At 37.5% G+C, this 25,733-nt stretch overlaps 1 protein-coding gene across 2 annotated transcripts; it reads right to left on the reverse strand.

Moving 5' to 3' along the window:
* Positions 1-610: 610 nt before the first annotated feature.
* drd2a (dopamine receptor D2a) lies at positions 611-12,000 on the reverse strand. 2 transcript variants are annotated; one of them, XM_067365331.1, is made up of 8 exons: positions 11,722-12,000; positions 7,450-7,559; positions 6,917-7,053; positions 4,970-5,169; positions 4,471-4,473; positions 3,834-3,917; positions 3,157-3,493; positions 611-798 (listed from the first exon to the last, which is right to left on the reverse strand). In XM_067365331.1, exons 1-8 carry the CDS (start codon positions 11,998-12,000, stop codon positions 611-613), a joined length of 1,338 nt encoding a protein of 445 aa, XP_067221432.1. The 2 variants fall into 2 exon arrangements, with proteins under 2 accessions (XP_067221432.1, XP_067221434.1); XM_067365333.1 differs by lacking the exons at positions 3,834-3,917; positions 4,471-4,473.
* Between the last annotated feature and the right edge of the window lie 13,733 nt (positions 12,001-25,733).

Here is a 25,733-nt window from a genome sequence, read left to right on the forward strand (position 1 = left end):
TGTATTACGGTTTCTGCCTGCTGTTAGTTGCTGAGAGAACATCTAACAAACACATTATAAATGTGGGACATAACATTGCAGACATGACTGACATAAATAAGCTTTTCAACAGAAAAAAAAAATACCACCTCCATGCAATGCATGGCCTATTGGTTACTACAAAGCATCTGTTTGTATCACAGTACTGCATGTACTACCATGCTTTAGAATTTCCACCTACTGTAGATGCATTTAGGTTTTGAGCAAAGTAATCAAAAATAATACTGACAAACAGATAAGCAAAGGCATTGCTTGAATTAGTATTCCAAACAAGCATTTTTGTCTGTGCTGAAGATAACTGCTTAAAAAGCCCCATCTACCCCAGGGTTTTTATATGCATTTTTCTTTTCTTTTATGGGCGATATGATCTTGGAACAAAATCATTTTTTATAATACAGACAATTTATATACATTCCTTTAGTTTAATCTCAGTGAAATGCAAGACATGTAGTCCCCAGGCCATAGTCCACATGGGATTTGATTTTGATTCTTTAAATAAAGTTGTACAGTGTGTCCACTGTAGATGAGGTATTATTTCCATCCCTTCTGCTCCATTGAAGTGAGTTCTCTCTCAACAGTGTAGAATCTTAATGAAAGCTTTGCGAAACTCAATGTTGAAAGTAGTGTATATGATGGGATTTACTGCACTGTTCACGTAGCCCAACCATGTAAAGGCAGTGTAGAGTTCAGGAGGAACTTGCCAGTAAGTGTTCACAATGTGTGTGATGAAGAACGGCAGCCAGCAGATGATAAATACACCTGAAAATAAGCAGACAAAGATGTTAAAGAAAATATTTGGGTGGGCAATATTGAGAAACTGTGCCTTAGAGTTGAAAACATATATAAACTCTTTCATTCAGGGGTTTTGCAGAGGCATGTTTTTAATTTCATGTAATATTGTGTAGCTCACTAAAATGGAAGATGAAATGCCATTTTGTACTGAACATACAATAAAACAAACAGTATTGTTAACACTGACGTGTGCAGTTTTTGCTCCATTATTTTTGCATGACCAACAAAACTGCAAAAATTAAAACAGAACTCTTCGTCTGTCTGCTATTGGTTAGACAATCAGATATTACCACCCCCAGGGTCACACTATTGGCTGAGCCAATGTTGCTGTTGTTAGGCTGGTCGTGATGACAAAGTCTCTTTAAGGCAAGTCGTTTCACTTTGCGGCATCTTTGAAACACCTCTCGGGCAGCTATTTCAGTCATTCAAGTACAGCACCCTCTCTTTGAATGGGGAAACATCAAATTCTCCAAAGCTGTACACCAAACTAACGATTAAATTTCATATTTGAAATAACCATTGAAATCTGACAATATCTTTCTCATAAATTGTTTCTTATGCTCGCATAGCATTTAAAAAGCTGTGCAGTCCTAAGCGTGCGTCTCAGCAACGTTTTATAGCAACCAGAGCTTCTAATGCCAGCTGCAGTGACACAATGACTTTACCAATCACGATTTGTTATTTTATTTAGAAGTTGGGACTTCCGCCATATTGCGAGTTGCACTTTCTCTCATTCGTAAGTAATATAAGTGTACCTTCTTTCTATATCTAAAGCCTTTGGTGATGATCAAATAAACAGCAATGTTTTCAAAGTGCCATGGAGCCACATTGTTAACACTTTACAAGCAAATCAACCAACAAATGTTTTAAAGGGGACCTATTATGCAAGATTCACTTTTATATTGTTTTTGAACATAATTATGTGTCCACAGTGTGTGTATTGTGGTAAAAATCTATCCTCTCCATTTGTTATTTTTCCCTTAAATCGGAAACAGTCACTGCGTCTGAAAATGAATACTTCCCTACTATATAGTATGCGAAAAACAGTACGGCAAAATAGTATGTCCGAATACATAGTATTCGAAAAACAGTTGGTGTAAAGTCCCCATATGACCTGCTACTTCCAGAGAGATTCTGAAATTCACATTCGATGGACACTTTACTGTCCCGTGAGGGTACAGAAGGGGATTTATGAATGGAAGTGAAGCAATGCAACTGAAGCTGGTAGGTCATGTGACAGTAACAACATGGTGGATGTAGTACATATCAATTTCATTCATACTACCCATGTTCATACTTTTTTAATGGTCTTAAAGTAAATTCAAATGTAGTATCTACTCAGATAGTATGTAATTTCGGATGCAGCGAGTGTCTCAAAATGAGCCGTTCAGGAAAGTACTCCAATGTGATGTTACATTGAAACAGACCCCACCCACAAATGGTGACGGAATCTGTCCTATTAGCTTAGCTCCTCCCCTGAGTGAGCTGTACACAGTCATCCATGTTTATCTCCTAGTCCAGAAAATTTAACAGCAGCATTCAAGTAAGAAATGTATTCTTATCAAAGCTACTAAAGTTATTCAATCAAGGCAGTAAGTAATTTTCTGTTTTTCTTTTGTTGTTTGATTCATATTAAAAGCATATACAGGCAGCAGTAGGTACTAGATATTATGCTGCTGTCACTTTAATACACAGATCGAATATACACATGCGATTTCTTTCCCTGCTGTTTACGTTCACAGACATAACCGACAATGTTTGTGAACTTTGTGTTTTTGACATAACCTTGTGTGTTTTTGACAGTTTCAGCACAATATTAACACGTAAAGGAGAACTCTGACATCTGAAATCCAGCTTTCTGTGTGCGTGCTTTAGATGTGTGCTCTCAGAAAACCATATATCAGAAGTTTAAACTGATATGGCTTTAAAACGCATACAAATAATAAACTTTCATGATGATGAAGAACTGCAATGTCACGAGACCGTGACCGTGATAGAGATGATAATCAAAACCAAACAGATGTTTTGTTAGTTTTGGCAGAGTATCCGAGGCACAAGCTGTAAAGGCATTTTCTTAATAGGGGGTGGGGAGCAGCAGCTCATTTGCATTTAAAGACACATGCACAAAATCTGAATATTTTGCTTCAACTCAAAAATTGCTATTTACAACATGTTATAATAAATGATCTGTGGGGTATTTTATTTCGAGCTGAAACTCTACAGACACATTCTGGGGACACCTGAGACTTGTATTACATCTTGTAAAAAGGGACATAATAGCTCCCCTTTAAAGTATTTTAACATCAAATAACATCACACACTTACCAAGGACAATAGCTAACATCTGAGTGGCCTTCTTCTCCTTCTGCTGGGAGATTTTGCGTTTGTTAAGAGTTTTGACTGATGTCTGTGTTTTGCCAGTGGGGGAGACCTGGATCTCAAATGCTTTGGCCCCTTTTGTGATATTGCTGGTGTTGCCATTTCTTTCAGGTTTGACACCTGCTTCAGGCGACCGGGGTGATATGTCAGTCTCTCTTACATTAGAGTTAACCAGCCTGCTGTGTTGTTGACCTGCACCAGACTGATCCTGCTTCCTCTGTCTCGGAGGGTTTAAGTTTGTGATCTCATCCATTTGAATGTCGTCCCCATTGTTTACCACCTCCTTTATGAAGATCTAACAAAAAAAGAGGTAAAAAAATAAGTAATTTTGTCTAAGTGCATAGCTGAAGTGCACACAAGAGCCTTGATATAAAAAGCAAGAATCCACTACTAACGGTTTACTCTATCAAACCGTTAATTTCAGAACACCTTGTTTAATGTTTCAGTCAATATAACTTCATATAAAGCAAACTGTGGCTGCAGAGATTAACATTTAATATTTGCTGACACATTGTCATTTCTCAAATGTCATCTGTCCTCAATACTCATGGTGGATACACAAACAGCAGCTCAAAAATCCTGTGAGATTGATATTTTGAAAGCAAGAATAAAATTGGCTGTACCACATTTTTGTTGTTCACAGGAAAATTCCCACTGGACTTGACGATCACAGTGCACAGTTTCACATCATCAGGGTGAGTGCATTTCTGAAACACACATGGGAGAAACACCAGACTGTTTTGACAGATTTAGACCAGAAAGGAATTAGTTGTTCCGTCCCAGGTTCAGTTTACATTTATTTGCAATTATAAAAATCGGAGGAACATACAACTGCAAGGTTGGCAGTTACATTCGGTTACAGTGATATTTTTTTTGCAAATGCCAGCTTATAGATCATGTTTATAGGTAATGCTCTAGGAAAAGTTTCCTAATCCTTTAACATTTTAAATTACCTGCTCGGCAGGATTGCTAAAGCTTTGCTTTCTCAGTACACAAAACATACGTTTTGGATGCAGATAATATAAAGATCATTTCAGATCTAAATCCAAAAGTTCAGTATTTAAAAGAAAAACAGACACTTGCTATATAGAAGGATAAGGATGAGTTTTGCACTTCAAAATGTAAGCATTGCGGAAAAAAACATGATGTTGATCTAAAGCCGGTTTACACATCAGAATGCTTTGGAGGAGACACAGCAGTGACAATCCACTGATAGGAGATGCGATGTTTACTTATGCCGTCGGGACACAGTATGAGAACTCCCTAAACACAAATTCCCCTCAATAATGCACTGATGCCCTTGAAGAAGCTTAGGATGGGTAGATAAGCTATCGGTTTCTTTGAATAATACTATATTGAATTTATTCTGCTGCGGTATGTGCTCAATGGAGAAGCCTGGTTGTCACTGCTCTGTGTAAAACAACGAAAAGACTAACGATGTATTACAGTATAATAACATTGATATGAAGCGGCGACCATTTCCTGCATTGATTTGCTGTATGTTGGGAGAATCAATACAAGCAAAAAAAGGAAAAGGTCATTCTAGACATGCTATGATCACAGATGCACATTTGTACTACTATTCATTACTATCCAACTGCTCATTAGTGATACACTGCTAATGGGAATTACAATGCTGATGAATTACTATGAAATTCATTGACACGGCAGTTTTTTCAAAATCCCAATTCACTAATCTATACTGGAGTGCCAAGTAAGTAGAAACTTTCATAACTCGTCATCAAACAGCTGTTCTCACCTTTAAAGTCGTGCTCATATCCGTGTCTGTAACAGGGCATGTGCGTTTAGTGTTGACACGTTTCCGTCTCTTTTGCAGTACCACGTAGATCTGCACATATACTAGCAGTGTTATTATGAAAGGAACGTAGAAGGATACGATGGAGGAGTACACTACAAAGGCAGGGTTTGCGATCACACACAGAGCATCATCATGGGTTACTGTAACAGAAAATACAATGAAAATTAGCTAGTTACAAAGATGCCAACATCGTTACATTATTTAGTTTTATCTATATATCCATCATTGCTCTCAAATTGTTTTTCAAATGATCAGTACATTTGTTTTAACACATTATGTATGTGTGTATATATATATATATATATATATATATATATATATATATATATATATATATATAAAAAATATATATAATATATATAAAATGATAGCTTGCCGCTCTGTAGGAGTTATCTCTATGATATCATGTCCTGTTTAATGACTTTGATTTGGTGGACATAACGCCCAACTTCCCAGTATCTTGCAGTGTGATTTGTTCATGCCCCCGAGTACCCGACCCCCATCCTCCAACTACGAGCAGTCAAGCAGAAGAGTGCTGATTATATTACTTCCTCTAATATAACTTTCAAATGAAGTGGTGACCTAACTTATTTTAGCTGCCCCTAACACCAGTGTACATGCAAGATAATGACACTAATACTCTCTAAATTCAGCTCGCAAGTGCAAGCTGTTACATTGTACTATAATAATTATATTATTATAAAATTATATACATTTATATATTTTAATAATACAAGGGGATCCACTCACACAGAGTTTAGCATATTCCTTTATTAATTCACTATTCCTAAATAAATAATTTTATTAATTCATTATTCCTTTATTTATTAATTCACACGTAGAATACTGTATATAAAATGCTGCAAAGTGGACAGTAGCGCACAGTACGGCAGAAGAAATCTTACAGATATAAAACAGTGTATTGGCTTCTTCTTTTTACAATGTCTATTCAGTTATATATTCATCTGCCACAATAATTTTAATGTCTTTATCTTCATTTGAAGGCATTTCTCAGAAGATGCATGAAATTAATTACAGTATATTATGATTAATTGGATTACACTACCATTTAAATGTTTGGGGAGATTAAGATTATTTTAATGTTCTCTTATGCTCACCAAGGCTGCATTTATTGGATCAAAAATACAGTATAAACAGTAATGTTGTGAAATACTAGTACATTTTAAATGTATTTAATTTACAATTTAATTTTAAATGTAATTTATTGCTGTAATGTCAAAGCTTTAGTCTTCAGTATAATTATTATCAATGGTGAAAACAGTTGTTCTCACTGATTTGTATAATATATATGTAGATAATCTATATAGATCAGTGGTTGTGCTGCTTAATATTTTTGTGGAAACAGTGATACAATTTTTCAGGATTCTTTGATGAATAGAAAGTTCAAAAGAACAGCATTATATTATAAAAATGTCATTATTATTATTATTATTATTAATGCATCATTTGGTGGCTCAGTGGGTAGTGCTGTTGCCTCTCAGCAAGAAGGTACCTTTTGAGCCTTTCTGTGTGGAGTTTGCATGTTCCCCCCATGTCAGCGTGGGTTTCCTCCGGGTACTCCGGTTTCCCCCACATGCAGGTTAGGTGAACTGGAGAGTCAAAATTGCCTATGTGTGATTGTGTGTGTGAGAGAGCCCTGTGATGGACTGTCCATCTGTCCAGGGTACTTTCCCCTGCCTCTGGCCTAAGAAACTGGGATAAGCTCCAGCTCTATGACCACAGAAGGTCGTATAAGGATCAATGAAATGAATGAATGCATCCTTACAGAATAAAAGTATTCATTTCTTTCAAAAAAAATAAACTTTTGAATGGTGTTGGACTCCCAGCAAAGAGAAGTATAAAGTGAATATTTTTCCCCATATTTACCAGTATTATTGAGTCCAAACAGCAGTGGACATGATATAGCAAAAGACAGAATCCAGACGACAGAAATCATGACTGTGACCCTCCTCTTGGAGCTGTAGCGTGTGTTGTACAACATAGGCATGGCTACAGCTGTGTACCTGTGGGAGATACCAGACAAAAATGGATTCACTGTTGTTTTAAACGGCTTATAAAACTTGTCTCTTGACATGATTTTCCTAATATATCTTTAATCATGTGATCTTTACTGTATAACACTACATATTTGTGCTTCCCCTGACCTCTGTAATCCCTTCTATTCTTTCTTTCTAGTATCTGATTACTTACTGTATAAATAGAGATGTTCAGTATGAACCACTATTGATCTAACAAGTATTCCTTACTATTCTGAGCTCATGTAAATGACAGTGTACAATGAAGTCATTGTCTGTCTATAACAGCACCAAATCAGGTGTGTAAAAGCTGAGTTTTGAGCTGAGCAACCAAATTATGTCTTGGTTAGCATTAGACGACTCTTGTAATGGCAGTGCACTTACCTGTCGATACTGATGGCACATAGATTGAGTATGCTTGCTGTACACATCATCACGTCCAGGGTGACAAAGATGTCACAATGGATTGTGCTGAACCGCCACTCTCCCACCACCTAGGAGGACAGACATGGATGACTAGATGCTCTGCTTATTTATCTGAATGCATTGCAAACCCACACTGTTTACCTGTAAATGTACAATAGTTAGTTACTTGCCACGCACTGCATATTACTAATATCTTTATATTATAAATATCCATGGTAACACCACAAGCACTTGCTTTTCTCATCTGAAAGTCGATTTGCAATAGCTTCAGCCACTATAATGTTTAAAGCAATAAAATATTAGCATTTTCTCTGGTTTACTCGATAAAACTGGCAGAGAGAAGCAATATAGTACAGGTCAGCCTCATCTAGTTTGCTTCTACTGAGTTGGCTGGCAGAGTCTCCTCTGATTAATGTGTGTCCTCAGGCAAGCCGAGGGACTCGGAAAGCGCTTGATGGTCTTAGGTCCCTGCCTCTGGAGTTTGCATCGCTGTCATTGATTAAAGAATTATTTGACACTTCTAATGAAAGCTGCTGTGAGTTGCCGGAATCAGTTCATCACCATATCTCTAAACTCAGATGAAATGAGCCTCACCGCTATCATTCTCAGGCATCGCTAGAGATCAAAACATGTCCTTGCACTAATAGAGGGCTGTGCACAGAAAGAGTTGTGTGGCATTTAGAAATGAACTGAGAATGCATTTCAATTCCAATTTAATTCCAGAATTTAAGGAGAAAAGATTTAAATAGAGTATAAAGTATTCAGCATACAGTATCCCTGTGACCCAACAAAGGACAAGTGGTTTGAGAATGGATGGATGGAAATGATTTACAAAATGTCAGATGTACATTTTTCTTTTAGAATGTCTGCCAATTACCTCATTATGCCAGTAGGTGATGACAAATTACTGTTTTTATCAGTCAGTCATTGAATCAATTAAAACGATTGATTAAACACCACTGATTCTTTCAGGACTGAAGCACCATTAAAGGGTTAGTTCACCCAAAAATGAAAATGCTGTCATTAATTGCTCACCCTCTTGTCGTTCCACACCTGTAAGACCTTCATTCATCTTCGGAACACAGATGAAGATCTTTTTGATAAAATCCAATGGCTCAGTGTGGCCTCCATAGCCAGCAAGATAATTTACACTTTCAGACACCCAGAAAGCTACTAAAGACATATTTAAAACAATTCATGTGGCTACAGTGGTTCAACCTTAATGTCATGAAACGACAAAAATACTTTTTCTGCACCAAAAAAACAAAGTAATGACTTTATTTAACAATATCTAGTTATGGGCGATTTCAAAACACTGCTTCATGAAGCTTCGAAGCTTTATGAATCTTTTGTTTCAAATCAGTGGTTCGGAGAGTGTATCAAACTGCCAAAGTCACGCCCCCCAGTGATGAACCATTGAAATTTCGAAACACTTATTATGTAACGAAGCCTCGTTTACTGAAATCACATGACTTTGGCAGTTTGATACGTGCTCCGAACCACTGATTCGAAACAAAAGATTTGTAAAGCTTCATGAATCAGTGTTTTGAAATCGCCCATCACTAAATATTGTTGAATAAAGTCGTTATTTTGTTTTTTTGGTGCACAAACAGTATTCTTGTCGCTTCATAACATTAAGGTTGAACCAATGTAGTCACATGAACTGTTTTAAATATGTCTTTAGTAGCTTTCTGGGCATCTAAAATTATCTTGTTGTTAATGGAGGCCACACTGAGCTATCGGATTTTATCAAAAATATCTTAATTTGTGTTCCAAAGATGAACAAAGGTCTTAGCGGTGTAGAACGACATGAGTAATTAATGACAGAATTTTCATTTTTGGGTGAAATAACCCTTAAATGATATTCACAACAGTTGATTCAGCTTTTTTTAAGCTTTGTTTTAAAAAACAACTTTTTGGAGGAAAAATAGACAAAATAACCTGCAATTTTGTTGTTAATTGTAAGTTGCTCAGTATTAATGTGATTGTTTATATAATCAGTAGATTAAAATTTTGGACATTAAGGCTACGTCTACACTAATCTAGATATATTTGAAAACAGAGTTTTCGTCTAAAAACACTCCGCGTCCACACTATAATTTTCAAAGTTTTCTAAAAGTTGCTCATCCACACTGAAACGTATGAAAACGCTTACATCCCCCTACTGCGCATGAGTAAAGCTTCGACCTGTGTCATTCCCGCTAGGCGTTTATTTACTTTCCGGCTCTTTGAAACTTTGAGGCAATGTCGAGGAAAGGCACTGAGTTTTTTAAATGGACCGACAGTGTGGTGGAGTTGTTGCTGCGAGTAACACAGGATTATAAAGTGGCAAAAGCAAGCGAGAATGTAGACTGGGAGACGTGTCTTGGCTGAATTGGTCATATGACTGCATCACATGACTAAAAATGCGTCATCGTATTCAAAAGCCTCCGTTTTCACAGTCCACACTACCACGCGAAGACGGCGTTTTCAAATTTATCTGCTTTGGAGAGCTTTTTCCAAAAGCTATGTTTTCGTTGACTTAAAATGCCGTCTCAGTGTGGACAAGTTTTCAAACGAAAACATATTAGTGTGGACATGGCCTAAAGCCGCCTTTCCACTGCACACGACAAACGACAGCCGTTGGACCGGAAGTCATTCATTTCCAATGGAAAGTAGTACGGGGGCTGCGTAGAGTTCCAATCATATGCGAAAGCGGAAATTTCGGATCCGATTTGAGCTTTGGATGCGTTGAAATATTTGAACTTCTGCGGCTAGACCGTATGCGACCGGCCGACCGGATATGATGTATTCTAGTCAAAAAATGAGCACGAAGTTAGAATTACCAATATTTTAACACTTTAACGTTATTATATAAACACTATTTCTTTAAAATAATTATGTAAAACAAAAAAGATATTTTATGATTATTAAATACATTTTTACGTTGAAGCTCTATAAAATCTACTAGTTTGTTTTTATTTCAGATGTATTGAGAGTCATTTGCTTTGTATATATATATATTCATACATGCATTAACGTTACATTCATTAAAATGGTTCAGTTTACCATGGTGGTTGTTGGGTTGGAATAAGCCGAGGGTAATGGTTGCTTCACTACCAATTTCAAAGTTCCATGCGACTGCCGCTAGGGGGCGAAATGCGACAATCGGATGCGAATGTCGTGTGCAGTGGAAATGCGGCTTGAGGCACTATGCCTAATCAGTTTAATTGTTTAATGAAAATCCTCTGTTGTCTGATTGTGTTGAATTGCAAATCAGTAAATTCCTTCCGCCATTACTATTCAAATTCCAATTCAGCATAAAGTGGGGCGTATATTAAAGCAGGACATTTCATAAATTGCACTTGGCCCAACCTTCCATTCAATTGGTCATTTCTTGCTTTCATGAAGCATTTTCATCATGTTCTGAAGATATTTAAAAAAGTTATTTATGAAAAACATCTTTTGGAATGATGATCTCATCTGTCCTAATAATAATATTGAGGACTTTCATATAGCAATGCACCAACAGCAATTTTTACTTAGCCAACAATCAGACTCCATTTCAACCATCTTACACTAGCGCTCCTTAATGTTCTGTTCACGCATATAAATGATTTAAACTAAATAAATTATGACCTTCATTTATTGACTGAGCATGCAGTTACTCAGTGCTGCCCTTTAGGAGATAAACAACACATCGCAAGATATCAAAAGGCTAATTTTATACAGGGATTTCTAATAATGCTGTAAATTGGATGTGCCGCATATGAAGTGTCACTGTTCAGAGTTCAATTCAAAATCACACAATCATCCCGCATACATTAATCTCAGAAGAACACGAGTCAAGATTATGATCTGAATGTACAATTCAACCTATGGATTTTGCTTGCAATCTGATAGCTTTGATAATATGCATGGCTCAATGACATACACAAGAGAGGCTTTTCTTGGTTGAAAATAACTACTAACCCGTGGCTAGGATCAGACTTCTAGAATTAGACATGTGCTTGTGGCTACTGCAAATTGATTGGCTAGAATGAGGTTTAAGACACGCGCCTGCAGCTCTTCTTAGTTAATTCTTGCCCACATTGACTCGAGTTATGAAGAAGATGGCGAAAGAAATTACAATCTATTCAGTTCAGAATAATGTAATAATCTATCCTTGAATTATTATAAACAACTAATGGTTAATGGTTGAAATCATTTTGGCATTCCCAACGAAAAGGCTCTGATCACGCTGAAACCTACCTCCAGGTAAACCACCCATGGCATTACAAGTGTGGCAACTAGTAGATCAGCCACAGCCAGGCTGACTATCAGGTAGTTGGTGGTGGTCTGCAGGGCTTTCTCCCTAGAGACGGCCATACACACCAGCACATTGCCAAAGACAATGATGAAAATGAGCAGCGTGAGAAGCATGGCGTAATAATTGTACTGGTGCCGCCCCCCTTCTTCCGTGGCATTGAAGTCCCGGGATCCATTTTCAAAGAAGCTCTCATTATAAGCATACTCCGTGAAGACTTCCATCAGATGGTTGAAGCCAAGCCGAGACCCTAAAACCAAAGACGAGACATTTTATGAGAGAAATCCAGTACTTTTTTTTTTTTTTTTTGCATCCTGAGGTGTGTCTTATCACATCAACCAGATTGCACAGCATGTCCCACAAAGTTTTGCCGTGAAAAATCAATTTCTTATTGGAGCACCTGAGCAGAAGTTTTCACAAGAAAGCTCAGGGCTGTGGCCTTGCAGTGTAAAGTCTATCCTTTATTTATGGGTGATAGTTCGCTCAGCTGCCCTGGAAAGCCTGTGTTTGAACTCTAGTTGTGACTTGACTAACTAGGACAGAAGTCTCCTCCCTCCCTACTGTTCCCCTTGAACGACGTCCAAGAATACATACAGAAACATAAGCAGCATCAGCTCAATAATAAGTGGACACGGGGAGGTGTGAGCGTTTCGTAAAATATCACAACAAAAGTCTCTGCAAATTGAGAAAAAAAGCCAACCGCACAGTGAGCAGTTGTTTTTCTTTCCATATTTAGCAGATTTTGCAGAATTCGTAAGAGCTCAGCACAAAATGTATGATAGCCCGTAATGATGAAATGGATGAAATTCATTTGCATTTCATGACGAATGAGCCTATTGTGGCCATCTTAATGATATCAAACTCAGAACAAAGGTCTACTTGTCTTCTTAAGTTATTTTGTAATTATGGCTTTGAGATGGAAGGGACAAGGTACAGCTTGGGTTAAGCTTTTCATTTTTTTCCCCCATGCAGTGAAAGTCAATGGGGTCCAAAACAACACTGGACGCCATTAAAAATTCATTGTATAGACAAAAAAAGACCTTTTTTTCTCAAAATATCTTTTGAGATTCACAGGTGAAAGAAAATCATACTAGAGATGACAGATTTTTCATTTTTGGGTGGACTATATTCATCATATCAAAGTTTTATAAGTGCCTGGCTATATATCAAAATGTAGCAAATTCTATTTGAACACATCACACTGGTCTGTTTTCACCACCTTGACTCGTGTTACATAAATCAGAAAGATATGTAAGGGAAATAACAGAAGCAAGAACGCTTGAACTTGTCGCACCCTGAATGTAACATCTCTCAGGGTCTCAGCAGCGCCTCGTCAGCAATTGTGCATGTAAATGAACAAATGTTAGAAGGCAAAACTGTAATAGCAATATGTCATCACTTAAACCGTTCAATATGATAGTAAAAAATGCATTTTGCTGAGGGAAAAAATCCATTAAAAAGCACCACAATCACAGATGTAACCCACTCTCGTGTAAAGGGACCACCCCTTATTGGTTTTCCACATAATTGCCTCTTTAGCCTTCTCAGTGTCAGTTTTGATCATGAAAGCTGTCTCAGAGTTGACACTCCCTGCAGAGGAAGAAATACGCATCACAGCTCAACTAAATGATGTTTTTAATTCTTTCTCATATCAACCATTGGACTTTCATAATAATGTGCAGTTGTGTTTGTTTGTTTGTTTGTTTGTAATGGGATTTTGAATCAGAACAATTCAGGATGTGAATTTATCTTTGATAAGATCATGCAGCTGTTTTGTTTTTGTTCATTATAAGTAAAATGTTTACAGGAGGAACTATTATATATGTATTTAGATTCAAATTTTAAACATTTGATACTTTGTACTTGTGTACATCTATCTATCTATCTATCTATCTATCTATCTATCTATCTATCTATCTATCTATCTATCTATCTATCTATCTATCTATCTATCTATCTATCTCATATATATATATATATATATATATATATATATATATATATTATATAGTAGATAGATGGATAGATAGATATTATACAGTGTATATATATATATATATATATATATATATATATATAGTATAAGTAATACTATATATTGCATACTAGTTTTATTGTGATGAAAAATGAGACGTAAAATGAGACGTTTGATTACTTTAATACAACTGCATACATAGAGCAGTTTGCAGTGTTTAAGTAGTTAAACAGCAGTCAGTAGTTAAAGATATTTAATATTATTGTCCCAAACACAAAAACTAATATTAAACGATTCTAAATTCAGATTAATGGAAAACAACAGTGACAATGTCTATATTAGACCTATTTTCTCTCCCTTACCCTCTTATTCCCTCTCTCTCGCGCGCGCTCTGTGACAAACACTCGCACACACATCATCGTGCACACACACACACACACAGAAATTACTGCAATTTTGTCACTTTCAAAAGCGGTAGCATTAATTGGAGAAGATAACAAGACGATTTTACACATACTCGTGTGAAACAAAGGCTTGTTTTTTTCCACACGCTGTGAAGTAAAGTTTGTATGAAAGTGTCAGCATAAACAAATATCTGTTAATTAGCAGCTCAACTGTGCTTCCTAATTATTCATGAACAGAAATAACTAGTTCGCAACCGAGAGAAGATGCCGTGCTGTACCTTCAAACCGCCGCTTTCATCCAAAGAGCGGAAGTATTCCGTTTCTTATATTTTAAATCCACTTTTCCCCATCGGATACACTTGTCCATCCGAGCGACTGTAACTGTATTTCTCTTCTGTCTCAATTACAGCTCCACGGGTGGATAAAACCACTGTAAACCGGCGAACACGAACACTACTTCCACAGGGAAATTTCATTTTGGTGATTAAAAGAAGTTGAACATCATGTAAATATGCGTTTCCTTGTTTTATTCAGGTGTTAAACTGCACTTAGCAGGAGCAACCCATATCCGTTTCAGAGTCCAAGCGGAGTGTGAGCAACGCGCGTGTGAGCGCAGCATCTGAGCGCGCGCTTTACGCACGCGGTAACCTTCAGCATCCACTGAGGGACAATCTCAGTCCCTCCAACAGAGATTGAGAAGGTTGGAAAACGAGGCGGGGCTGTTACATAAACATCAGTGAGAATAAAATACATGCCTTGAATTCTTTAATCACAATCTTTTTTTCTTTTCAAAACCCTGTTCTTTCTTATTTCTTTCTTTCTTTCTTTCTTTCTTTCTTTTTAAGAAATTAATAATTAATTAATCTTCAAACTGTAAACTATATATTAGTATATAGTTACTTATATATTTTGTTTTAATTGAGTAGCCTATTTGTTTTAAAATGAAGGTGGTGATGAGGGATGGAAATTGGATGTATCTATCTTTTTCTTTTTCATCTCCAACCTGGAGATCAAAAATATTAATATTTACACCTGGACAAAAAAAAGAAAAAAAAGAAAAAAGGCCCAAGCCAAAAATTGCTAAATATTTAGTAGTTTTAACCATTTTAATCACAAATCACTGGTCAGGAAATTAGCAAGAACTGTACTAATACTGTAGATAAAATAACTTGGCAAAGTAAACAAGTGTCAATAACTGACACTTGAAGAGTCAGTATTGTTCCATTCACTGTTGTTGGCTTCAAACAGTTCATTATGAATTATTTAAAATGTCTCCCAGTTAGTTTGAGTTCAATGTGAGACCAAATATTCACTATAAGGTTCAAATCTGGACTCTGACCAGGCCAAAACATGAGCCTGATGGAGCCTGATGGTTCTCAAACCACTTCCTGGTTGTATCTGCAATTTGGGCCGTTGCATAAACCGCTAAGACTAGTGTTACCAGTTAGCCATCAATGCTTTTTCTTTCAGATTGTTCATAACTTTTTAAAAAGTTATTTCCATAAAAATACAGATTTGCCTAATTTGATACAGAAAAGTGGGTCATACTAGATCTTATAAGACACAGTCTTAATATAGTGACTAAGTTTATGCAACTGGCCCCAGATCATTCCTCTGGCAAGCCATTCTGCAATATTCTCATGTACTCCAAAGCATTAAATGACTTTTCACAGTGAAGTAACTCACCAATACAAGCAGCTAAAAAGGCTTCCCACAAAACGACACCTCTTTCTCTATGCTACATTTTTGAAGACACCACTCTGGAGCATCACTATGCAACTCGTGTTTAATTATAATTCATTACTCCATACACAACATCCCATATTCTGCCAAAAACTTCATTGTCTTTGATGTTTTTCTGAGACATGGCTTTTTAGTGCATTTGCTTACATTTTGCTAATTTCCTGACCAATAATTTGTGGTTATGAAGAAGACAAAAGCTTAGTGTTTAGCCATTTTGGGATTGGCCTTTTCTTTTTTTTTTTTCCTTTTTGGCCAGGAATGTATATCAGTAAATGTCCTTTCATCTCTTAAAATTCACCACAAATTCAAAATGGTGAAATGCCTATATACATAAGGCAATATTAAAAAAAAATATAGCAGCCAACTGGAATAATAGTTTTACCACCGCCGCTCCCGGAACATGTGTTTACTGCCTTTTATCTCTAAGTGGCGCTATAATCACAGACTTTTAAAAAATTAGAAAGTACTGTTACGTAACAGTCGGGATCATTAATATGTATGACCCCAATATTTGCATATATGCCAGCCCATGTTCAGGGCATTAGACAAGGAAAGGCAGTATTAACGTCTGGATCTGTGCACAGACAAGGTAAGCCAGCAAGAACAATAGCGAAAAATGGCAGATGGAGCAATAATAACTGACATGATCCATGATGTCATGATATTTTTAGTGATATTTGTAAATTGTCTTTCTAAATGTTTCGTTAGCATGTTGCTAATGTACTGTTAAATGTGGTTAAAGTTACCATCGTTTATTACTGTATTCACGGAGACAAGAGAGCCGTCACTATTTTCATTTTTAAACATGTGCAGTCTGTATGATGCATAATCACAACTTCATTCTTTATAAATCTCTCCAACAGTGTAGCATTAGCCGTTAGCCACAGAGCATAGCCTCAAACTCATTCAATATCAAACGTAAACATCAAAATAAATACTTTACTCACATCATTCGAAGCATACATACAGCATGCATGACGAACATCTTGTAAAGATCCATTTGAGGGTTATATTAGCTGTGTGAACTTTGTAAATGCGCTGTAATATAGTCGAGAGCTCGTGTGGCAGGGAGCACGCCATTTAAAGGGGCGCCGCTGCCAAAACCAGTGTATAGTTAATGATGCCCCAAAATAGGCAGTTAAAAAAATAAATTAAAAAAAAAATCTATGGGGTATTTTGAGCTGAAACTTCACAGACACATTCAGGAGACACCTTAGACTTATATTACATCTTGTGAAAAAGCATTCTTGGGCGCCTTTAAGGTACAATATGTATTTTTTTGCCGCTAGAGATCGCCTGTTCAAAGACGTAGCTTGATGATTGAGCGCGGAATCTTGGTAGTTGTCTTCTTCACCTCACAGCTGGTGGAAAAGAATCGGTATATATGACCCGGACAGAAATCATGTTCATGGATGAGATTATTAAAGTTACTGTAGTATGAAATGGAGCAGGGCGAGTGCTGTTGAAGCTGAACGAGGCCGCTGGAGCAATTGCCAATGAGAGACGAGTGCAACACACACCTCAAGGGCAGCAGAACTTTTATTATGCCACAGTCACCATTTTCACTTCTTCCAGTCAAGATGAGATAACAGCGCTGTTTATCATATTAGATACATTTGAGAGTGTTGAAAATGATGTTATAACATTACTTTGTGCATTCGCTCGGTGGCTGATGTGAGACACTTGTTGCACACTGCAGTAAGCTAGATCGATATTAGAATAACATATTAATTAATGCTGGATGGCTTATGTTGATAAATGGCATGCAATTAATTTTAAATCCTATTATATGACAGAGAAAATGCTGTATTATTGTTACTAAAAATAAAGCTGCATCTGATTATGCTATGTTAGCTACTTCACAAAATAGTGTTTTTCTCTGAGGCATGGTAAAGCATGGTACTCGCAAAAAATCAAGAAAACTAGATTTAAACAATAAGAATAAATGTGTTAAGTCTATAAATGTATCCAAACAGTTGTTCCCTCATCTATTAATACATGTAAATATTAAAGCGCCTTTGGTGTTTCCATGCTTTCAACAAAATAAAACTGGAAATCGGGGGTAATGCAGGTATGACTCTGGATTTAAACATTCTTGGAAACATCTGGGATAAGTACACAAGTCAATATTTAATCCAATAATCCAATAACAATGGATATTTAATCCAAAAATCTTGCATGTTGTGCCTTTAATGTGCCCTTGTAATATTTAATCAAAAACATTAACTTCCCCTTTTAACAACATCACTCTGATGCCATGGACTGGGCTCCTTGTCTTGGGGGAAGAATTGAATTTGATGCCCCCAAATGTTCTTCAAGAGTCTAGACACAAAGCACAAGCCCACACTTCCCCTACAGCAACAGAAAGCTGATTTGAGGATTGGATCTGAGTGCACAGACTTTAGATACGGTGGGTGTGGAGCTCACAGAAAAATGGATTTGGTGCCATGTGTGGTCTCAACCATGTGTGCTTGGGCTGTGAGACTATAAGGCCATTGGAATGAAACCATGACGAGGTTATAAGTGCAAATACTGTGTGCAAGACTGATACAGCTTTAACAACACAGGAACTGCAAATATATACATTAATGCATGGAGATTTATAATCACGATTTCAGATTTGAAGCACATCATATATGTGCACTACATTGCCAGAGCCTCACTAGTCAGCCAGAGGAAAGGCTATTACTCTCCTTAGAGAAAGATGATAAGATGTGGGAGAATCAAAAAACCCTGTTGCCTTAGTAACTGGTGACAACAAATGCCCTTCAGATGTTTCTCAGAAATCAACACCCCAAAATGAAAATTCTGTCTTCAATTACTCACCCTCATGTCTTTCCAAACTTTCTTTCGTCTGTGGACCCCACTGACTTTTTTGTATAGTCAAACAGTATTTCTCAAACATATCTCCTTTTCTGCAGAAGAAAGTAAATAACATGTAGGTGAGCAAATTATGACAGAATGGTCTTTTTTCTGTGAACTATCCCTTAAAGCACAATCCATATATATATATATATATATATATATATATATATATATATATATATATATATATATATATATATATATATATATATATATATATATAGTAGAACACAGTTCAACCAGCACTGTGGTTACAGTATGTTTATACCAAAGCCCTATATCTTAGAAGTGGCTTACAGCTCTCAAGTTGGAAAGTTCAGTGCTCAGATTGCCTGGTGGAAAATGTAGTAGTCAGCATTCATTTTGCTCTGAAAGTCAAACGTGAAAGGGACTTCTGGTCTCTGCTGTCGACATGCACTTTCCTATAAACAAGGTGATTCAGACCAACAATGTGTCAGTTATTCAAGTAAACAGAGTAGGTATGAAAGAAAAGCCTTCTTTTGATTTACTTACTCTATGCATAAATTTATGTTGTAAATGAAAGGGTGTTTGTCATAAGGGCACAAGTTTGTGTACGAATTAAAGGAATAGTTCACTGAAAAATGTGGAGAATACTGTCAAAATGTATTTACCCTGTCATTTTAAACATATTTGAAATTATATGGACTACTTTCCTGGTACTTTTATGTTACTTTCTTTTTTTTTTAAGTTGGTCCCTCATCCCTCTCCACTTACGCCATAGAGCAGCTCAGACATTCTTCAAAATATCTTCTTTTGTGTTCTAAAGAAAAAAGTAAGTAATACAAGTTTAGAACAAAATAAGGGCAGCTGTCTCTTTAAATCAAGTCAAGTCATCATTTATATAGCACTTTTTAAGTACAGATTGTTTCAAAGTAGCTTCACAGTGATAATAGGAAAACTAATGGACAGAGATTATTTTGCCTTTACAGCAGCTCTAAGAAAAAGTTACTAAAAGTAAGTCGGGATCAAGCCAAAGTAAGTTTTTGATTTAATCACTTCCATTGTAAAAATAAATTCGTTAATTATTAACTCAGGGGCCGCTTAAATGACACTTTTTTTAACTGAAAACAGAAGATTTTTAATGCGATATTGCCATTCATTTACGTGTTTAGTCTATAGGTATGTGCATTTGAATGTGTATGTGCACAGATGCTTAGTCTTTTTTTACAAAATGACATTGCCAAATTACTCTGGCCCGCATAATACAGAATTATTAGTCATTTCCGCATATCCATGCGAACTGGAATCCTTTTGATTACATTTTATCTATACATAGGGAAAGGAAAGGGAAGGAGGCCTTTGCAGAGGATAGTTTAGTTGACATTCAGGGCTGCGTTGTTGTTGTGTCTAGGTGCAGGTCCTTCATCTCATCTGGATACAGCCTGGATCTGGCAGACTACGGTAAGCCTCGGGATAAACAGAGAGAGATAATATTAGCTAAATAAAGTTTAGGTGCTAAAAAGGAAAATGGTCTACCACCTGCGGTTGATTTTGATATAGGTATTATCAACTGGCCTGAATTCTGAGATCACAATAGACGTGAAGGACTATATTGTGTTGAGAGCTTGCACAAGTATTGGGGAGCTAAACCATTTATTGCTTTATAAGTAATTAGCAAGATTTTAACATGTATACAATGTTTAATAGGGAGTCAATGCAGTGTTGACAGAACCAGGCTAATATGGTCATACTTCCTGGTTCTAGTAAGAACTCTAGCTGCTGCGTTTTAGACCAGCTGGAGATTGTTTATTAGGTGTGCAGGGCAACCACCCAGTAAAGCATTACAGTAATCTAGCCTTGAGGTCATGAACTCATGAACTAACTTTTCCGCATGTCACTGAGAGCATATGTCGTAATTTAGATATATTTTTAAAATGGAAGAATGCGGTTTTACAGATGCTAGAAATGTGGCTTTCAAATGAAAGATTGGTAAGGGTATGAGGTATTAAATCCTCATTAACAGCTGTTATTGGATGACAGTTCATACACAGATTAGATAATACAATTTACCTGGCATAAACTGGCAAGAATTCACTGGATCATGATTTTTTTTTTTCTTTGTGGTGGTGGTGGTTTTGATGTTTATATATATAAAAGAAAAGTCACCTGGATGTGCAGAGCTCCATCACGCATGTAACAGGGTAATTTTTAAAGGTTAGCTTGTTTAAAAAACTTTCCAGTGGATTGTTTTGGGGACTTAGATCTAAAAATGCCATTCCACAATGATGATAAATCACCATGCTCAACACAAGGTCACAAAACTTTCTGAGACTAAAGTCCTTTAAAGTACGTGAGAGACGTTCTTACATTACCCAAACGACTTGCTATATCCCCAAGAGAATACTGTACAGTATGATCAGGAACATTTCCCTCACTTTAAGGGCTTTATCATAACAATGAAACTTCTCTTTTTAAATATCTGCAAATCTTGGGAGAGAGAGCCACATTATAACCCAACTCAGAAAGGGTGGCCTCTATTAACTCCTGCTGATGAGCAGACTTATAGAATGCAAAACAAATCACAACGACTTCCATAGCAGCTGCTATGAAATGTGATTTTAAACTCTATGTCGAACTATTTACAGCCAGCGCGTGCTATGAAAAGACTCCTTTAATTCACAGACTTGTGTTGATTCTGTATGTTCTGGAAGATGAAAAGCACTGAGAAGGGAGTCTAGCTGCATGAGGCTAAAGTTCTCAGGGAACAGATGGTAGAAAATGTTCGTTTTTCTGACTCGGTGGATGTGAAGACTTGACAATAGCACATGCAGAACTTGAGAGCCATCTGTCTGGCAGGTTGATGCAATGAGCTTTTGGCCAAGACATCTTTGTAAAAGGTGCACTGAAGCATGATTGCTTTTCCAACCTGTCTTTGAGCAAACTCTCCATCCAGTTTATCTTTGAATGGAATTTTAAAGCACCATTATCCGGTTCAGTCAACTCTGTGTCTAACATCACACCAGCAAAAGCACTTCAAACAAATCTAATTTATTACATATTCATATATTTAAATATTTCCTTTTATCAATGTTTTTTGAAAATTTACCAAAGCATTAACAAAGAGCTCCATACAATTTCAACATTTAATTCCCCCCTCACACATTAACCCCTTTCGCCATAAAATTAATAGCAACAAAATAATATAAATAATACATTTTAACATAAATGTATACATTTACAAAAGAACATTGTTATGTGTGCTGTTGAAGAAATGAGGCGAGTCCGGAAATCCACAATTAATGGGCTTTATTTACAAACAGGATACTGAGCGACAGCTTCACACACTTAGTCAAACAATAACTAACAACAAGAATGGACAGGGAGTGCAGGGAGTGAGTCCAACTTAAAGAGAGTGCTGACAAGGACAACAGGTGCTGGGAATCCGGGGAGATGGCGGGAAGACTGATGAGGGAAGTGCAGACAGGTGTGCAGAACAGGAGGATGCTGGGAACTCGAGTCCAGGAAGGCGTGAATGTAACATTACGTCCCCCTGACCCGCTGTGGGGGGGGTGGGCGCCCTGGAGACCTACAGGCAGGTGCGGGTGGTGCAGACTGGTGCGGAGGTCTCCAGGTTGGGTTTAGGATCTCGGGCCGTCACGGCGGGTCTGGAGTCCCAGGCGGCCACGGCAGGTCAGGAGCTGTGGGCAGTCGTGATGGGTCAGGGGCCGTAGGTGGTCATGGCGGGTCTCCAAACCCACCCACATCTTTCCCACCCACGTGTACCCTTCCCCCCCCAAAAAAAATCTTTGGGAGACCAAGGGGTGCTTGGAAGGGCTCATGGTATGATGTGGGCACACCGGCTGAATTGGGCTCGTGAGCTGCTGGAGTGGGTTCAGCAGTGGTTGGAGCGGGCTCAGCAGCAGCTGGAGCAGGCTCGGCGGTGGCTGGAGCAGGCTTGGTGGCGGCGGCTGGAGTGGGCTTGGCGAGGGCTGGAGCGGGCTTGGCGTGGGCTGGAGAGAGGTCTGTTAACAGGGCCCAGTTCCTCCCCTCATACTCCACCAAAAGCCCCACAGATACTGGAGCGGGCTCGGCGAAGGCTGGATCGGGCTCAGTGGAGACCGGAGCGGTCCCGCGGAGGCATGGAGCGGGCTCGGTGAGGGCTGGAGAGGAGTCTGATAATGGGGCCCAGTCCATCCCATCATACTCCACAAAAAGCCCTACAGATACTAGAGCGGGCTCGGCGACAGAATACTCAGACGACTGGGTCTGAAGGGAGGCAGAAAGCTCAGGAGACTGGGGCTGCATGGAGGCAGAAAAATCAGGAGACTGGGGCTGCATGGAGGCAGAAAACTCAGGAGACTGGGATTGCTTTGTGGCCGCCTTCTTCCTCCCAGCGGAGGATTTTTCATCGGCCATTGGGGTTTTTGGGTCCGGCAGGACACCAGGGGAATGCTCACTGGAGGAGCAAGCCGAGGAAAGTGGCGATTGGCAAACTGGTCAGGCCGCCTGTGTTTCTGTGGGGACTGGACGAGGATTACACGATTGATCAAGAACCTCCTCAATGACAAACTCAGAACAGTTTAGAAACAAAATCAGATTAATTGTTTCGACTAGGGAAAAATAACAGGCAGGTTCTTTAAAACGAATCGTGTCTTCATCCAGCCCTGCCAGTTCAAACATGCATCTGACCAATTCGCCAAATAAGCAAGCTCGACAAATTCCTCCACATACCTCTCCAGGGAACGACCGTCCTGCCGGAACCCACAAAGATGATCCGAGGCTGTAGTAGGCTTGGGAGACACTGGGAGCTCGGAGAGTTCTGAAACAAGGAACAAGCCTATCCTTCTGTGGAGATTTCCAGTCCGATAACTGCCATACGTAAGTCCAACTCGACTTACCTATGGCAGTTATCGGAAGCCAGTGATTATAGTTTATAAAGATTTAAATATGAATATTTTTATTACAAAAACCCATCGCTTCGCTTCAGAAGGCTTTTATTAAAATCATTCAATCACATTACAAAGCTGGGATGAGCCAGGATATTTTTAATATTATATAATTTAATATAATATAATATATGCAATTGGCTGAAAAAAGAAAGTCATATACACCTAGGATGACTTGAGGGTGAGTCAATTATGGGATAATTTTCTATTTTGGGTAAACTATTCCTTTAAGACAAATGTCTTTCCAAACCTTTTAGTTATATTAATCAATATATATTGTGTGTGTGCAATATATATATTCACTTTCATATTGAAAAAAATGGCCTGGATATTCTTTTAAAAATGTTGTTCTCCACTGAAAAAAAAAAAGTAAAGTGTAAATGATGACAGAATAGTCATTTTTGGGTGAACTCTACCTTTAAACTGAAACAGCAAAATGTTCGCACATTTCACATTTGATATATCACTTTCAGCCATCAGAAGCATTAAATTCATTTTGCCAACACTGCCGAACAAGTCTGTTTTGATTGACATTGATTTGCACAATTTTAGTTTACTACACTTTTCTTTTCAATTCTTTTAAGCTGATGTGGCAATGAACTGTGCTTATTTCACTCTCAAATATTTTGTGATAAAATACATAAAAATTAAAATACATTTAGCCTGTTTTTCTGGAATAATTGACTCTTGACAGTGTAATAGAGATAAATGACATATAGTATGTAAAAAATAATTCCAGTGTTTGGCTCCAAGGTGACTTAAATGAATGTTTTAGCTGAGTCTCCAAACAGTATTACTCATCTTCATTTAGAAACTGGTCTCCACTCAAGGTTGAGGTCTGATAGGGTTGTGGTGACCTTCAGTATTTAGCTAAACAGAAGGATTGCTATATTATTGCAGGAAATTAATCATCATAATGAATGCTCATACTTCAGCATCTAAAACTGCATTTCTTGGCATTAGACTCTATCATCCTGATTCACCCGTTTCCATCAGTAAGTGCATCTGGGACACATCCCATACAGTATTAATGGATGATGCTCTATATTAACTACATGCATTCATGCTTATTAATTTACATTAAGTGTGAGCAGTTAGATCCTTACTGCTTATTTGCAAAGAAATGGGTTATTAGAGGAGACTTGATGAAGGCATAGGCAGATATAACACAAATCTTGTTCCTGTCAATTAATCATTTTGCCGACAGAACAGAATAAAATGGGGGTACTGATAGAGGGATGAGATTAGAAGCAGAATTAAGGAGGCAAAAATTGATTTCTTTGTTTTCTTCTTGTCTTTTCTCATTCATAGATTTAGCTGGTGATGGACTATCTGATAGCTGGGGGAATTTATATTATATTTTAAAGTGAATCACGTTAGCTAATAAAAATGGATAATGAATTAGAATAAAAAAAATATTAAAGATGACTTTTACCTTGAGAATTTTTAAATTAACTAGCAACATGGAAACATCAACCTTTATCCTCCAAAACGTCAATCTTGTGCTCATTGTGTTTTGACTGGTGCCATATCAAGTACTATACACAACTTGTTTTAGAGGATTCTACTGATGTACCCGAGGCTAAACTTTTAGGGTTAAAATGAAAAATATATATCAAAAATATCTATAATAATGTAGCTACACATACACACACACATATAGTGATTTTGTATCAAGTGTGTCAGGGTTCCTATGTTTCATTGTGTTTTTCCCCTGTGACCCAATTTCCCAGTGTGTCTGATTATTGATTACATTCATCTGTTCAGTCAATTATCGTATTAGTTCTCCCTGTTATTTTAGCCAAACTGTTCCTGTGTTCTTTGTCTGGTGTTGTCTATGTTATGTGAATGCTTTTGTCTGTGTTCCTACGTTTCTCCTGTATGGATTTATTAAAGTGTATTTATTCCTGAACTTTCCCTTGTTGTGACCTTCCTGTTAGCAGCCACGCTTGACAGTGCTGGTAACGCATTAAAAGTAACCTGAGTTACGTAATCGGATTACTTTTTTCAAGTAACTAGTAAAGTAACACATACTTTTTCAATTTACATTTTCAAATAAGTAA

Source organism: Chanodichthys erythropterus, chromosome 17, assembly GCF_024489055.1.
Source record: "Chanodichthys erythropterus isolate Z2021 chromosome 17, ASM2448905v1, whole genome shotgun sequence".
Classification (NCBI taxonomy): Eukaryota; Metazoa; Chordata; class Actinopteri; order Cypriniformes; family Xenocyprididae; genus Chanodichthys; species Chanodichthys erythropterus.